We start from the raw sequence: 18,141 nt of genomic DNA on the forward strand, positions 1-18,141 counted from the left end.
CGACATCACACTAACATAAGTCACATGACCGAGTTGTTTATGCAACGAGGCAGCCAAACAAACTCAGCCGTAAATTCCAGTGTAGTCGCAAATATGTCCACCTGTTACTCAGCAAACCAAGTAAATATTGTTGTTTGGAATTCATTCAAACAATTAACATTTTTTATTTCTCAAATGTATATTTTAAGTACAACGCGTGTTTCCATCCGCAGTATGACGACGCCTTCAGGCCAAAGAGGCTACAGAACTGGTGTCAGGCGAAGCAAGTCAACAAGGTTCTTAGCGTTATTTATTTTATATTTCAGCACTTCTGTCTTGTCTTATGATGTTGGCCTAGTGCAGGGGTCGGCAACCCGCGGCTCCGGAGCCGCATGCGGCTCTTTGACCACTCTGATGCGGCTCAGCTGCATACTTGCCGACCCCCCGATTTTCCCAGGAGACTTATGGATCTCAGTGCCTCTCCTAGATAACTCCCAGGGCAGATAAAATCCTATTTTCACTGTAATTACTAAATTAAGGGCGTGCCCTAATTGCACTGCAGTAATTGTCCTCTATAGCATTTACAAACAGCGTGTCAGCCCAGCCACATGTTGTATGTACCTTTTACTTGCACACGTAGGAGACAGCAAAGCATAGTTAGTCATCAGCCACACAGCTTACACTGACGGTAGCCGTATTAAACAACTTTAACACTGTTACGTTACAAATACGCGACACACTGTGAACACACACCAAAAAAGAATGAAAAACACATTTCTGGAGAACATCCCACCGTAACACAACATAAACACAACACAACCAATACCTAGAATCCCATGCAGCCCTAACTCTTCCGGTCTAGATTATACACCCCCGCTACCACCAAACCCTCCCACACATCACCCCCCCCCCCTCCTCCGCGCGTCGGTTGAGCGGAAGAGTTAGTGCTGCATGGGATTCTGGGTATTTGTTGTGTTGTGTTTATGTTGTGCTGCATGGGATTCTGGGTATTTGTTGTGTTGTGTTTATGTTGTGTTACAGTGCAGATGTTTTCCAGAAATGTGTTTGTCATTATTTTTTGGTGTGGGTTCAAAGTGTGGCGCATATTTGTAACGTAACAGTGTTAAAGTTGTTTTATACGGCTACCGTCAGTGTAAGCTGTGTGGCTGCTGACCTAGTAGGCCTTGCTGTCACTCACGTGAGCAAGCTGAAACTGCATTCTACATGTGGTCAAGCAAGTACACTGTTTGGGCAGGCTGTAGAGGGCGCCAAAAGCAGTGCCATCACGCCCTGTTTTTGGGAGTCTCCCGGAAATAATGAGAGGGTTGGCAAGTATGACACTATCAAGCGCCATTCATTCAAAACTCGCGGGCCGCACTAACATCAAACTTTCCTATTAAAGTGCGTGCCGGTACGTGTGTCCGAGACCCCTGGTTAACATAGCACAAAGCAATGTAAGCTTTGTATGCGGTGTTTTTCATTTAAAAAAATTTTTTGTGGCTCCCAATATTTTCTTTAATTTGTGAAACTTGCCAAAATGGCTCTTTGAGTGGTAAAGGTTGCCGACCCCTGCCCTAGTGGTAGCCTCGCAAGTCGCAATGTAGATACTCCCAGTAGAAATTACCTAAACAAAAGGTTAATTTTTTTCAATAACAGCATCGCATTTACAAACCCCGTTTCCATATGAGTTGGGAAATTGTGTTAGATGTAAATATAAACGGAATACAATGATTTGCAAATCCTTTTCAACCCATATTCAATTGAATGCACTACAAAGACAAGATATTTGATGTTCAAACTCATAAACTTGATTTTTTTTTTGCAAATAATAATTAACTTAGAATTTCATGGCTGCAACACGTGCCAAAGTAGTTGGGAAAGGGCATGTTCACCACTGTGTTACATGGCCTTTCCTTTTAACAACACTCAGTAAACGTTTGGGAACTGAGGAGACACATTTTTTAAGCTTCTCAGGTAGAATTCTTTCCCATTCTTGCTTGATGTACAGCTTAAGTTGTTCAACAGTTCGGGGGTCTCTGTTGTGGTATTTTAGGCTTCAAAATGCGCCACACATTTTCAATGGGAGACAGGTCTGGACTACGGGCAGGCCAGTCTAGTACCCGCACTCTTTTACTATGAAGCCACGTTGATGTAACACGTGGCTTGGCATTGTCTTGCTGAAATAAGCAGGGGCGTCCATGGTAACGTTGCCTGGATGGCAACATATGTTGCTCCAAAACCTGTATGTACCTTTCAGCATTAATGGCGCCTTCACAGATGTGTAAGTTACCTATCTCTTGGGCACTAATACACCCCCATACCATCACAGATGCTGGCTTTTCAACTTTGCGCCTATAACAATCCGGATGGTTCTTTTCCTCTTCGGTCCGGAGGACGCGACGTCCACAGTTTCCAAAAACAATTTGAAATGCGGACTCGTCAGACCACAGAACACTTTTCCACTTTGTATCAGTCCATCTTAGATGAGCTCAGGCCCAGCGAAGCCGACGGCGTTTCTGGGTGTTGATAAACGGTTTTCGCCTTGCATAGGGGAGTTTTAACTTGCACTTACAGATGTAGCGACCAACTGTAGTTACTGACAGTGGGTTTCTGAAGTGTTCCTGAGCCCATGTGGTGATATTCTTCACACACTGATGTCGCTTGTTGATGCAGTACAGCCTGAGGGATCGAAGGTTACGGGCTTAGCTTCTTACGTGCAGTGATTTCTCCAGATTCTCTGAACCCTTTGATGATAATACGGACCGTAGATGGTGAAATCCCTAAATTCCTTGCAATAGCTGGTTGAGAAATGCTTTTCTTAAACTGTTCAACAATTTGCTCACGCATTTGTTGACAAAGTGGTGACCCTCGCCCCATCCTTGTTTGTGAATAACTGAGCATTTCATGGAATCTACTTTTATTCCCAATCATGGCACCCACCTGTTCCCAATTTGTCTGTTCACCTGTGGGATGTTCCAAATAAGTGTTTGATGAGCATTCCTCAACTTTATTAGTATTTATTGCCACCTTTCCCAACTTCTTTGTCACGTGTTGCTGGCATCAAATTCTAAAGTTAATGATTATTTGCAGTTTATTAGTTTGAACATCAAATATGTTCTGTAGCATATTCAACTGAATATGGGTTGAAAATTATTTGCAAATCATTGTATTCCGTTTATATTTACATCTAACACAATTTCCCAACTCATATGGAAACGGGGTTTGTAAATGACTCGTAGCAAACGTGTTTAAAAGTACAAAAATTATATATTTTAAGTTACCTCATTGGCTGCATACACTGTAGGGCTAAATAAACTTTTTAGGGTGGTTACATTGGCAATTTAACACTGACTATTTTCTGTGATAGCGTAGCGGGTGCACCAATAAATAACGTCCTACAACACAATACGTACAGAGCGAACATTGGTTCCGCCATCGAATCAACCCACGTGTATTTAGAAAGTCATATCTTATGAATAGAAATATTTATACAATTCACAAAGCGGTTGTATATGACCAAAATCACTTTAAATATATAGAATTTATTTAAAACGGGGCACTCTTTTTTTTAAGTCACCCAGACCACTAAAGGGCCACACCACCTTTGTTGCAGACAACAGAGGACATCTTATTCCTGGAATGGTTAAGGTGAACTCTTTAAAAAAAATAAAAATAATAATAATACATATTAATTTTGTAAGTATGTTTCTGCAACCTGCAATATGTGTGGCATGTTCTAGAAAGGCAGTGCTTGGCCCGACTTTAAAGGGACCTGGGATCTACCGGCTCGTATTCCAGCTCAGAACATCAACCCGACCAGCCGCTCTGTGGAAGGTATGAACAGGCTGAAGACCTGGGGCATAGACCCTCAGCACACTGGCAAGTCTGGGCCGCTAGGAGGCAGCAAAAACACAGATGGACCTCAGGGTGCTGGCTGGCGGGTGAGTAGAGATGGGATTCATGGCTCTTTGAAGGGAGCCGGGTCTTGAGGAACCGGTCCTTTCAAAGAGCTGTTCAAAAGACTGGCTTGTTATAGTTTTTTCAAATTTTATATATATAACTTTTTTTAAATCAAGAAAACAGTCACTAATATGTAGATTACAATAATTTAATTTTCTCAAATATTACTTTATTGTTGGGAATTATTCTGAAATAGTGGCTGTAATTGAATAATTGTAATTGTTTTCATTGTAAAAATTCCAGGAGGCGGTGCCATATTTCCATGCTTTGGCAGTGACATCACTAGTTAGAATTTTCCTTCACCTGAAAAAAATGTGGAGCATTTTAAAAACACAGAAAAAAAATACAAATAATAAGTAACACTATAATTAATTGATAGGTACCAAAAGTATAAATTAACCTCAATGAAAATGATGACATTTGAGTATAACAATTGTACTACTATACCTGGTGTGTGTGAATGCTTAAAACCACTACCATTTAAAATAATGAATAAGAAACTAATTAAAGCAATTTAAAAAATAATTAAAAAGTGTGTGTATATATATATATATATATATATATATATATATATATATATATATATATATATATATAAATATGTATAGGCCCTATATATCCATCCATCAATCCATCTGCCGTTTATCCGAGGTCGGGTCGCGGGGGCAGCAGCCTAAACAGGGAAGCCCAGACTTTCCTCTACCCAGCCACTTCGTCCAGCTCTTCCCGGGGGATCCCGAGGCGTTCCCAGGCCAGCCGGGAGACATAGTCTTCCCAACGTGTCGTGGGTCTTCCCCGTGGCCTCCTACCGATCGGACGTGCCCTAAACACCTCCCTAGGGAGGCGTTCGGGTGGCATCCTGACCAGATGCCCGAACCACTTCATCTGGCTCCTCTCGATGTGGAGGAGCAGCGGCTTTACTTTGAGGTTGCCCCGGATGGCAGAGCTTCTCTCCCTATCTCTAAGGGAGAGCCCCGCCACCCGGCAGAGGAAACTCACTTCGGCCGCTTGTACCCGTGATCTTGTCCTTTCGGTCATAACCCAAAGCTCATGACCATAGGTGAGGATGGGAACGTAAATCGACCGGTAAATTGAGAGCTTTGCCTTCTGGCTCAGCTCCTTCTTCACCACAACGGACCGATACAGCGTCCGCATTACTGAAGACGCCGCACTGATCCGCCTGTCGATCTCACGATCCACTCTTCCCTCACTCTCGAACAAGACTCCAAGGTACTTGAACTCCTCCACTTGGGGCAGGGTCTCCTCCCCAACCCGGAGATGGCACTCCACCCTTTTCCGGGTGAGAACCATGGACTCGGACTTGGAGGTGCTGATTCCCATCCCAGTTGCTTCACACTCGGCTGCGAACCTATCCAGTGAGAGCTGAAGATCCTGGCCAGATGAAGCCATCAGGACCATATCATCTGCAAAAAGCAGAGACCTAATCCTGCAGCCACCAAACCGGATCCCCTCAACGCATTGACTGCGCCTAGAAATTCTGTCCATAAAAGTTATGAACAGAATCGGTGACAAAGGGCAGCTTTGGCGGAGTCCAACCCTCACTGGAAACATGTCCGACTTACTGCCAGCAATGCGGACCAAGCTCTGACACTGATTAAGATTAAAGATTAAAGTACCAATGATTGTCACACACACACTAGATGTGGTGAAATTTGTCCTCTGCATTTGACCCATCCCCTTGGGGAGCAGTGGGCAGCAGCGGCGCCGCGCCCGGGAATCATTTTGGTCGTACAGGGAGCGGACCGCCATAATCAGACAGTCCGATACCCCATGCTCTCTGAGCCCTCCCCACAGGACTTCCCGAGGGACACGGTCGAATGCCTTCTCCAAGTCCACAAAGCACATGTAGACTGGTTGGGCAAACTCCCACGCACCCTCAAGGACCCTGCCGAGAGTATAGAGCTGGTCCACAGTTCCACGACCAGGACGAAAACCACACTGTTCCTCCTGAATCCGAGGTTCGACTATCCGGCGTAGCCTCCTCTCCAGTACACCTGAATAGACCTTACCGGGAAGGCTGAGGAGTGTGATCCCACGATGGTTGGAACACACCCTCCGGTTCCCCTTCTTAAAAAGAGAAACCACCACCCCAGTCTGCCAATCCAGAGGCACCGCCTCTGATGTCCAAGCGATGCTGCAGAGTCTTGTCAACCAAGACAGCCCCACAGCATCCAGAGCCTCAAGAAAATCCGGGCGTATCTCATCCACCCGGGCCACCGAGTAGCTTTTTAACTACCTCAGCAACCTCAGCCCCAGAAATAAGAGAGCCCACCACAGATTCCCCAGGCACTGATTCCTCATAGGAAGACATGTTGGTGGGATTGAGGAGGTCTTCGAAGTATTCCCTCCACCGATCCACAACATCTGCAGTCGAGGTCAGCAGACTTCCGGACGGCTTCCCCTTCCTGAGGCGGCGCATGGTGGTCCAGAATTGCTTCGAAGCCGTCCGGAAGTCGTTTTCCATGGCTTCCCCGAACTCCTCCCATGTCCGAGTTTTTGCCTCCGCGACCGCTGAAGCCGCACACCGCTTGGCCTGTCGGTACCTGTCCGCTGCCTCCGGAGTCCTATGAGCCAAAAGAACCCGATAGGACTCTTTCTTCAGCTTGACGGCATCCCTCACCGCCAGTGTCCACCAACGGGTTCTAGGATTACCGCGGACACTCTAACCACTGGAGTAGTTTAAAATATGATATTATTATACTTTACCTGACCTTTACTTGACCTGCTCAGTGGTTAGAGTGTCCGCCCTGAGATCGGTAGGTCGTGAGTTTAAACCCCGGCCGAGTCATACCAAAGACTATAAAAATGGGATCCATTACCTCCCTGCTTGGCACTCAGCATCAAGGGTTGGAATTGGGGGTTAAATCACCAAAAATTATTCCCCGGCACAGCCACCGCTGCTGCTCACTGCTCCCCTCACCTCCCAGGGGGTGAGGGTGATGGGTCAAATGCAGAGGATAATCTCACCACCCCTCGTGTGTGCGACAATCATTGGTACTTTAACTTTTTTACTTTAAGTATTTTCGTTTCCCAGGCTCACACACTACTAAAATCATCTCATACACACTATTGAAATCCTCTCACCCACACTACTGAAATCCTCTCATATACACTACTGAAATCCTGTCACACACTACTGAAATCCCCCGCACACTACTGAAATCCTCTCACGCATACTACTGAAATCCTCTCACACACTACTTTGTACTACACACTCAGTGTGTGGGAGAATTATTTTTTCAGTTGAGAGGATTTTAGTAGTTTGTGTGACAGAAAAAAAGTGCAGTAGTGTGCATGAGAGGATTTCAGTAGGGTGCGTAAGAGGTAATTCTGAATAATGTCCCTAACGGCCCCCATACCGTGTAGCGGTCAGACATACACGTAAGGGGAGGGTGGATCCATCCATGTATCTGTAGTGTTGATACAAAGAGCAGTATCAGAATATGATCAAAACAATAGTGACTAAGTCCTTTTTATTTTCAAAAAATAATTTTGTTATTGTACATATTCACAAATTCAGGGAAGGATTCCCTGGACACAGAATGATTTTGAGGGCAAAAATCCAAGTATTTAAAAGAGTACTAGCTAGTAGTTTTGACTTTTGTTTAGTTGTTGTGTACGTTTTGATCAAACAAATACATTTATGTAATAAAAGAGAATAAGGAAGTATAGTTTAAATATTGTGTTGATATTGCTGATATTGTTACACCGTCAATAGCACACGCCATAACATTCACAGTTAATACATGTGATTGGTATCAGCTGATCTCACCTATTTAGACTTGAAATAGATTTGAAATAAGAGCTTCTGTATTGTCCCTCCATGGTTTCAGAGATCGAGGACTGACGTCTCTGCCGCCTTGTCTACAAACCTCCCGGTTACTGCAGACCACAAATATGGCCGACAGAAGCAGGTCACGCTCGTTGATCGTGCATCGTCCGTCGCCAAAGGGCAGACTGCTGTGGCTTCTGTGATGAGCGCACAGAGCCAGAGCGAGTCCACCTTGTGCTCTGAGGCCGTCAGCACGAGACCCAACACCGGGAGCATCGACCAAGTGAGCCCACGCAGCGTCGAGTTTCGACTACCATGAACTGGACTTCCAACCGCTGCACGGAAAATCAGACTTGAAACAGTCAGAAATCGAACCAACTTAGTCAATATCGTTTTCCATGGATCGTCCTTTCAGTTTGGTATCGCTTTCATAAATCGCAACTTCCTGATTCGGTGGTGCAAAAATAAACTGGCAAAGAAAATCATTTTTACACTATAAAACTTCACGGTGTGACCAAAGTCATCATGATCTGTTAATGAGGTGAAATCTGATCTGTAGTGAAGACAAGAATAGCTCAGTGCTCACCTACTTTGGTGTTTCATCATCATTACACATTTTGACTTATAGACATATATTATGGCAGCAATAAAATATTAAAAGCTTGTTTAAAGGCCTACTGAAATGAAATTTTCTTATTTAAACGGGGATAGCAGATACATTCTATGTGTCATACTTGATCATTTCGCGATATTGCCATATTTTTGCTGAAAGGATTTAGTAGAGAACATCGACGATAAAGTTTGCAACTTTTGGTCGCTGATAAAAAAAAGCCCTGCCTGTACCGGAAGTAGCGTGACATCACAGGTTGAAGGGCTCTTCACATTTGCACATTGTTTACACCAGCAGCGAGAGCGATTCGGACCGAGAAAGCGATGATTACCCCATTAATTTGAGCCAGGATGAAAGATTCGTGGATGAGGAAAGTGAGAGTGAAGGACTAGAGTGCAGTGCAGGACGTATCTTTTTTTGCTCTGACCGTAACTTAGATAAAAGGGCTCATTGGATTCCACACTCTCTCCTTTTTCTATTGTGGATCACGGATTTGTATTTTAAACCACCTCGGATACTATATCCTCTTGAAAATGACAGTCGAGAACACGAAATGGACATTCACAGTGACTTTTATCTCCACGACAATACATCGGCGAAGCACTTTAGCTACGGAGCTAACGTGATAGCATCGTGCTTAAATGCAGATAGAAACAGAAGAAATAAGCCCCTGACTGGAAGGATAGACAGAAGATCAACAATACTACCAAACCCTGGACCTGTAACCACACGGTTAATGCTGTGCCGCCTGGCAAAGCTTAGCAATGCTGTTGCTAACGACGCCATTGAAGCTAACTTAGCTACAGGACCTCGACAGCTATGCTAAAAACATTAGCTCTCCACCTACGCTAGCCCTCATCTGCTCATCAACACCCGTGTTCACCTGCGTTCCAGCGATCGACGGCGCGACGAAACACTTCACCACGGTGATCGGTGCGGTCGGCGGCCCGGAGACGGAGGAAGTCAACCCAGACAGGTGAGGACAGCGACGCGGCGGCGGACGGCGTTGTAGCTTTCGACGACACCCCGGCCGCCATCAGAGTCGGCAAGAATATTTCCCCAAAGTTACCTACGTGACATGCACATAGCGGCACGCACGTACGGTCAAGCGATCAAACATTTGGAAGCCAAAGCTGTACTCACGGTAGCGCGTCTGCTATCCAACTCAAAGTCCTCCTGGTTGTGTTGCTGCAGCCGGCCGCTAATACACCGCTTCCCACCTACAGCTTTCTTTGCTGTCTTCATTGTTCATTAAACAAATTGCAAAAGATTCACCAACACAGATGTCCAGAGTACTGTGGAATTATGTGGTGAAAACACGACTTAAGCTGGCCACCGTGCTATTCCAAAATGTCTGCTTCAACCCGTGACGTCACGCGCAAATGTCATCATACAAAGACGTTTTCAGCCGGAAGTTTCCCGGGAAATTTAAAATTGCCCTTTATAAGTTAACCCGGCCGTATTGGCATGTGTTGCAATGTTAAGATTTCATCATTGATATATAAACTATCAGACTGCGTGGTCTGTAGTAGTGGATTTCAGTAGGCCTTTAAATACTGCAAGTCAGTGTTTCTTAACCATAGGGCCAGCACTGCAAGCGCCACCTAGAGGGCCGGCAAAAAATAATTGTTTCTCAGCCGTGGTCTGTATTGCTTGTATTCCGTCATGTGACTTCTTCCTGGATCGCGACGTCACCGTGACAGAAGGCGGAAGTAAACCAAGAGCGGTGGCTAAACACGTGAGTATCCAAATCTTCTTGGCGGTTGTGCATAAACTGTTTTGTGACTGGATCGAGATGGAAGGGGATAGTGACGGGATGTATGAGGAAGGTATGGACGTGGATAGGACTAGAGGGGAGAAAGGAAAGAAGGGGAGTGGAGGGCATGAAGGAAAGTTGAGTGCTAAAAGAGCCCATGAAGAAGATGAAGAAGTAGAAAAAAGGAAAAAGACTATGGAAGATAATTATAGGATTATATATACATTTAAACATACTTGCCAACCCTCCCGTTTTTAGCGGGAGAATCCCGTTATTCAGCGCCTCTCCCGACAACCTCCCGGCAGAGATTTTCTCCCGACAAACTCTCGGTATTCAGCCGGAGCTGGAGGCCACGCCCCCTCCAGCTCAATGCAGACCTGAGACTGAGTGGGGACAGCCTATTCTCACGTCCGCTTTCCCACAATATAAATACGCTTGCAAGTTCCAAAACGAATGGAAACAAGAATTTCAGTTCATCCAGGACAGTTCGAAGGGGAAGGTGTATGTTGCCTGTAAATATGTAGAACAGACTTCTCCATTGAACACGGTGGCCGAAATGATTTCTCAGTCATGAACGGAGAAGTTAAACAGGACAATACTGCCATCTAATGGATAGATAATTCAAGTATTTCTTTTATGTAAATAAAATAAATATATATATATAGCTAGAATTCACTGAAAGTCAAGTATTTCATACACATATATATATATATATATATATATATATATATATATATATATATATATATATATATATATATATATATATATATATATATATATATATATGAAATATATATGAAATATTCGAGTCGGTGAATTCTAGTGGTAAATAACCACGCCCCCAACCCCCCCCCCCCCCCCCCCACCCCCCGATATTGGAGGTCTCAAGGTTGGCAATTATGATTTAAATCAAGTCAAGACATGAATGACATAAGTTTAATGACACTGGTTAAGGGGTTAAAGAAGGACATCGGAGAGGTGGAGATAGCAAAGGTGCTTAGGGACGGACGACTTTTGATTAAATGCAAAAAGGAAGAGCAAAAAAGTAAAGCAATGCGGTTGCAAAAACTGCAATAAGATAATAAAGGAAAAAATCGAAGTGGGAGAACGAAAGGGGGCAAGAGGAGTAGTGACAGGAATTCCAAGAGGTGAAAATTTAGAAGAATTGAAAAGACAAATAAAAGGGGGAACTGTCAAGATGTTGACAAGAATGATGGCATATAGAAATGGAGAAAAGACGGAGAGCGAATCAGTATTAGTACAGTTTGTCAAGGAAGTCCTCCCGCAGAGAATTATGATTGGGTTTTTAAGCTTTTATGTTAGAGCTTACGTCCCACCCCCAGTACGCTGCTTCAAGTGCCAACGCTATGGGCACATAGTCAGTGTGTGTCATGCTAAGTTGAGATGTGGAAGGTGTGGAGGGGAGCATGAATATGGACAATGTGGAGATAATGATCTGGTCAAATGTTGTAACTGGCGGGAATCACACAGCAGCGTATGGGGGATGTGTCATTAGGAAACAGGCAACAGAAGTACAGCAAATCAGAGTAGAAAGAAATATTACATACGCAGAGGCAGTTAATGTAAGAAATCAAGAAAGTGCAGAACAAGATAGAAGTGAGAATAGTTCAGAACGAGACAGAAGTGGCAATAGTTCAAGTAATAAACAAGAGGCAGCAAGTACAGGACTTTCTATGGACAAGCTAGTTGTGTTCCTGGCATATGTCATAAACTGTACAGAACAGGCAAGAAATAAAACTGAGAAGATCAAAATAATTGTCAAAGCAGCAGCAAAGTTCTTAAATTTAAAAGAACTATCTTGGGAACAGGTACAAGGTGAACTACAGAGAGTAGACGAGACAGAGTCATGTTACCACAATCCAACGCCATGTTAATTATTCAGTGGAATGCCAGAAGTTTAGTAGCAAACGGACAGGAACTAAAGGGACATATTAATAATATGAAAAATAAACCACATATAATATGTATTCAAGAAACCTGGCTGAAGCCAAAATTGAGCTTTATAATAAAAGGATACGTAACAATACGTAAAGATAGGAATGATGGGCAAGGAGGAGGATGTGCCATATTTATTAAAGAAGACATGCATTATACAATATTAAAAGAAAAACAAGAACTAGAAATAGAAATAGTAGGGGTAGAAGTATGGAATAATAAAGAAAGATACAAAGTGCTAAACTTCTATAATCCGTGTAAGAAATTACAAATTCATCAACTAGAAAAAATAGTCGAGCACTGGAGTGGCAATATCATTTGGTGTGGTGACTTTAATGCACATAGCACAATATGGGGTGAAAGGGATGACTGGAATGGGGAAACATTGGAAGCATTTTTGGAGGAAAAAGAACTGGTGTGTGTGAATGATGGGTCGGGAACAAGATTAGATGTAGTTACGGGTAAAGAAACAGCAATAGATTTAACACTGGTGTCACAAGGGTTAGCAGGAAAGGTAGAGTGGGAAGTAAATAAAGACAGCACTATAAGAAGTGATCACTACCCAATCTTCATTCACATAAACATAAACCAAAGGACAGAAAGCACTAAAAAAGAAGGAAGATGGAAGTATAATCACGGTGATTGGGGACAATTTAGGGAAAGTACCGACATGACATTAAAGGAAGTGGATATATATCAAGATATTGAACAACTGAATACAGATATTACAAAGTGCATAATAGAAGCAGCCAAAAAGAGCATACCAAGGAGTAGTATAGGGGAAAGAAGGAAGATAGTGCCGTGGTGGACACAAGCGTGCACAGACGCAATAAAAGAACGGAATAGAGCATTTAGAATATTGAGAAGAACACATAATTTCCAAGATATGATCCAATATAAAAGGCACCAAGCTAAAAGTAAGGTACGTTATTAAAAATACAAAAAAAACACTATTGGAGAACGTTTTGTGAATCATTAAATAGAACTACTCCTTTAGGCCAAGTGTGGGGAATGATCAAGAAAATGTCAGGGATCAGAAGTGAACATAAAAATCATGTGATGAAAGATGGGACACGGTGTGTGGAAGAAAATAAAGAAAAAGCAGAACTTTTAGCAAAGACATTTGTTAAAGTGCACAGTATGATAATTTGAGAAATGTAGAAAAACAAAAGAGAGAAGAAACAATTAGTTTAAATATTGGGGAAATGGTGGAAGACAATGATAATAGTTTAACCAACACTATAGATATGAAATTTTCTTTGAATGAAATGGTTCGAATATTGAAAAAGGTTAAAAATACAACACCAGGAAAAGACCAGGTGAGTTATCAGATGATCAAAAACTTAAGCAGCATTGGCAAAGAAGTGGTCTTGAAATTATATAATAGGATATATGAAGAAGGGAAATTACCAGCAGAGTGGAAAGAAGCTGTAATAATTAATTCCGATATGCAAACCAGGGAAAGACCCGGAAGAGGCAGGTAATTATAGGCCGATAGCATTGACCTGAAATTTGGGTAAAGTAATGGAAAAAATTATTAATGAAAGACTAGTATATTATTTAGAGTCAAAAGAAATAATAAAAAACTACCAAAGTGGATTTCGCAAAGCAAGAAACACAAACGACCCAACAGTGCAGCTGGAAGAGGAAATTAGAACGGGACAAATAAATAAATAAAGTATAATTGCAGTATTTTTTGATATAGAGAAAGCTTATGATATGTTGTGGAAACAGGGGTTGTTGATAAAACTAAATAGAATTGGGATTAGAGGGAAAATGTGTAGATGGATAAAAGACTTCTTAACAAGTAGAAAAATATTAGTAAAAATAGAGAATGAATACAGCAGAGTATATGAAGTGGAAAATGGGACCCCGCAAGGGAGTAAAATAAGTCCAGTATTATTTTCAATAATGATAAATGAAGTTTTTAGTGAAGTGGAAGGGTCAGTGGATGTGGCACTGTTTGCTGACAATGGAGTGATGTGGAAAAGAGGTAGAAATACTAATCATATAGAAAAGAAGATTCAAAAAGCGGTAAATAAAGTTCAAGAATGGGGAACGGCGTGGGGTTTAAGATTCTCTGTTGGAAAGACAAAAGTCATAAATTTTACAAAGAGGAAAGTACAAAACAAGATCCAAATTAAACTCTATGGAGAAAATATAGAAGAGGTACAAGTATTTAAATATTTGGGTATATGGTTTGATAAAAATATTAACTGGTCAACCCACATCAGCAAAATAGTGGAGAAAAGTATAAAGGTGTTAAATATAATGAGGGCGTTGAGGGGTAAAGACTGGGGGGCTGATAGGCAGACATTGAAAGCAATATACATCAGTTTAATACGATCTGTTATTGATTATGGATGCATTATTTATCAATCTGCTGCAAAAACATTACTTGGGAAAATAGACAGGATCCAATCACAGGCTTTAAGATTATGTTGTGGAGCTACTAAATCAACCCCAGTTGCAGCATTACAAGTAGAGATGAATGAAAAACCTTTAGATATGAGGAGAGATCAACTGTCAGTAGTTTATTGGGCAAACTTAAAAGGGTCCAAGCAAGGACATCCAACCCATCAAGTACTATTAAACTGCCAAGAAAAAGAGAAGAAAAAAATGAATAGTTTTGGGTGGATAATAGGAGACAGATGTAATAAAGTTCAAATTGATAATATTAAAGTTAGCCCTACAGTACCAATCCCTGCAATACCACCGTGGATGTATGAAAACCCAAATGTAAACATGCAATTACTAAAGAATAGAAATTTAAATAGTTACCAGATAGAACAATGGATTGAGGAAACTTTTTTAGACAACATCGTGGTGTACACAGATGCATCAAAAACTATAAATAATAAGGTAGGAGCAGCAGCTGTTATTCCACAAGGAAACATAGTATTAAATAAAAGAATTAGTGATAAATTATCTGTTTTTACGGGAGAATTGGTAGCAATTTATATGGCAATTAATTGGATAGAAGAAAATAAAGCAAGAAAAGCAGTCGTGTGCTCAGACTCCAGCAGTGCATTGACTAGCATAAAAAACATAGCGTCGGAAACAAGACAAGATTTAGTTTATGAAATAGTTCAGGCAGTCTACAGAATAAGTAAAGCGGGAGGTGTGGTAACATTTCTTTGGGTTCCTGCTCATGTAGGAGTTGAGGGGAACGAATTAGCTGATAAGTATGCAAAACAAGCAACCACTAAAACAGAAGTAAACATGGAGATTAAGCACAGTAAAGAAGAAGTGAAGAACATAATTAAGATAGAACACAATAAAAAGTGGCAGGATAATTGGAATAAGGAAACAAAAGGTAGAGAGTATTACAAAGTCCAGAGGAGAGTAGGTGTAATGAGAGGAGGCAATAGAAATAGGAAGGAAGAAGACATTATTACTAGAATGAGATTAGGACATACATATCTAAATAGTTCATTGAAATTGATGGGGAAACATGCTACAGGACTGTGTGATTCTTGCCAACAGATAGAAAATGTAAGACATGTTTTAATACATTGTAGAAAATATAATAGAGAAAGGGAAATACTGGGAAATAAGTTAGCGAAAGAGAATATTAGGTTAGCAGTGGGAGATATATTAGGATTGCACTCAGAACATACAGGTTATAAAGCAATACACACATTTTTTAAAAACACTGGGTTAAATAAAATAATTTAGAGTAGGAATCCACCTCGATCCACACTCCATTACAGTAGGTGGCGGTAATGCTCACCACAAGGTTGCTTGCCAAGCGCTGAAATATTAATTTATGATTGTTCATCAAAATATAACTATGTCAACATTGTGTATGTGCGGAAAGATTCATTTATGATTATTTGTCAAAATATAACTATAGATGTCAACATTTAGGAAGTGCTGAAAGTTTAATTTATGATTGTTTATCAAAATATAACTACAGATGTCAACATTGTGTATGTGCTGAACGATTAATTTATGATTATTTGTCAAAATATAACTATAGATGTCAACATTTAGGAAGTGCTGAAAGTTTAATGTATGATTGTTTATCAAAATATAACTATGGATGTTAACATTATGATAACAATAGATGTCAACATTGTGTATGTGCTGAAATATTCATTTATGATTGTTTATCAAAATATAACTATAGATGTCAACATTGTGATAACTATAGATGTCAACATTGTGTATGTGCTGAAATATTCATTTATGATTGTTTATCAAAATATAACTATAGATGTCAACATTGTGTATGTGCTGAAAGATTAATTTATGATTGTTTATCAAAATATAACTATAGATGTCAACATTGTGTATGTGCTGAAAGATTCATTTATAATTTGTCAAAATATGACTATTGATGTCTACATTTAGGAAGTGCTGAAAGTTTAATTTATGATTGTTTATCAAAATATAACTGTAGATGTCAAAATTGTGTTTGTGCTGAAATATTCATTTATGATTGTTTATCAAAATATAACTATAGATGTCAACATGTGTATGTGCTGAGAGATTTATTTATGATTGTTTATCAAAATAGAACTAAAGATGTCAACATTGTGTATATGCCGAAAGATTCATTTATGATAGTTTATCAAAATATAACTATAGATGTCAACATTGTGTATGTGCTGAAAGATTCATTTATGATTGTTTATCAAGATATAACTATAGATGTCAACATTGTGTATGTGCTGAAAGATTCATTTATGATTGTTTATCAAAATATAACTAGATGTCAACATTGTGTATGCGCTGAAAGATTCATTTAGGATTGTTTATCAAAATATAACTATAGATGTCAACATGTGTATGTGCTGAAAGATTCATTTATGATTATCAAAATATAACTAGATGTCAACATTGTGTATGTGCTGAAAGATTCATTTATGATTGTTTATCAAAATATAAATATGTGTCAACATTGTGTATGTGCTGAAAGATTAATTTATGATTATCAAAATATAACTATAGATGTCAACATTGTGTATGTGCTGAAAGATTCATTTATGATTGTTTATCAAAATATAAATATGTGTCAACATTGTGTATGTGCTGAAAGATTAATTTATGATTATCAAAATATAACTATAGATGTCAACATTGTGTATGTGCTGAAAGATTAATTCAAGATTCCCAACAAGTCAAGGTGAATGGTATTTTATCCGAGTTATCACACTCTTCAACTGGCTCACCTCAAGGGTGTGTGCTTTCAGCCCTTTTTATCCTGTACACAAACAGGTGCCAGAGTTAAGCCTGCTAACAGTATGCCAGTGAAATTTGCAGGTAATTGTCAGTCTTCTTAGCGGAAATGAGTCCATCCATGGTCCTGTAGTGAATTTTTCAGCTGGTGTGAGTAATCCTTTTTACAGTTCAACATATCCAAAACGAAGGACATGATTATTGATTTTAGAACCCACACCAGTGCCAAACCTTCCACAGTCATCAAAGGTCAGCCTGTAGGCTGTGTGGACAGCTACAAATACCTTGGCACGGTCATAGACTCAAAGCTGACCTTCGAGATGAACTGCGAGGCGGTGTGTAAAAAGGAAACCGACGTCTTTATTGCCTGATGAAACTGTCACGTCTCCACATAGATAGAACCATGTTGTCACTCCTATAAATCGATTCTGTCCTTCTACCTAGTGTCATAGTTTGGTAGTTTGTCCTTGAGAAACAAGTCTGCACTAAATCAAATTGTAAAGTGGGCTAGTAAGCTTATAGGTGAGCCGCAACTCAGCCTATCAGGCATCTATGCCACACAGCTGCAGCGCAAGGTGAGCTCTATTATTCACCACTGCATCCATCCTCTTTTACACAGTGAATCCCAGCTCCTTCGCTCTGGTCGGCAGTTCATTGTTCCTCTTTGTAGGACTAAACGATACTTTTGTACCTGCTGCCATCACATGCTTAAATAAGGTTATCACATGGTGATTGTATTTATTTATTATGCTATAGCACTTTCATCACAATGATTTTATTGGTTTAGTAGGGATTCTATTTTTATTGTTCTACAGTGTGCCTGTATACTGGAGATCGTTTAAGGGGATTTAAAAATATGTTTTTATGTTTTATATGATTTGTATTTTGCTTGTTTCATTC

The 18,141-nt window shown here is 40.6% G+C and overlaps 1 protein-coding gene across 1 annotated transcript; it reads left to right on the plus strand.

Annotated features, from left to right (window-relative positions):
- The first annotated feature begins 61 nt into the window (after nucleotides 1–61).
- Nucleotides 62–17,612, plus strand: cfap126 (cilia and flagella associated protein 126). The gene is made up of 6 exons (XM_062054718.1): nucleotides 62–120; nucleotides 213–275; nucleotides 3,553–3,627; nucleotides 3,720–3,920; nucleotides 7,794–8,015; nucleotides 17,412–17,612. The coding sequence occupies exons 1-6, from the start codon at nucleotides 94–96 to the stop codon at nucleotides 17,610–17,612; spliced, it is 789 nt and encodes a 262-aa protein (XP_061910702.1). The 5' UTR covers nucleotides 62–93.
- The last annotated feature ends 529 nt before the right edge of the window (nucleotides 17,613–18,141 follow it).

Source organism: Entelurus aequoreus, linkage group LG07, assembly GCF_033978785.1.
Source record: "Entelurus aequoreus isolate RoL-2023_Sb linkage group LG07, RoL_Eaeq_v1.1, whole genome shotgun sequence".
Lineage (NCBI taxonomy): Eukaryota > Metazoa > Chordata > Actinopteri > Syngnathiformes > Syngnathidae > Entelurus > Entelurus aequoreus.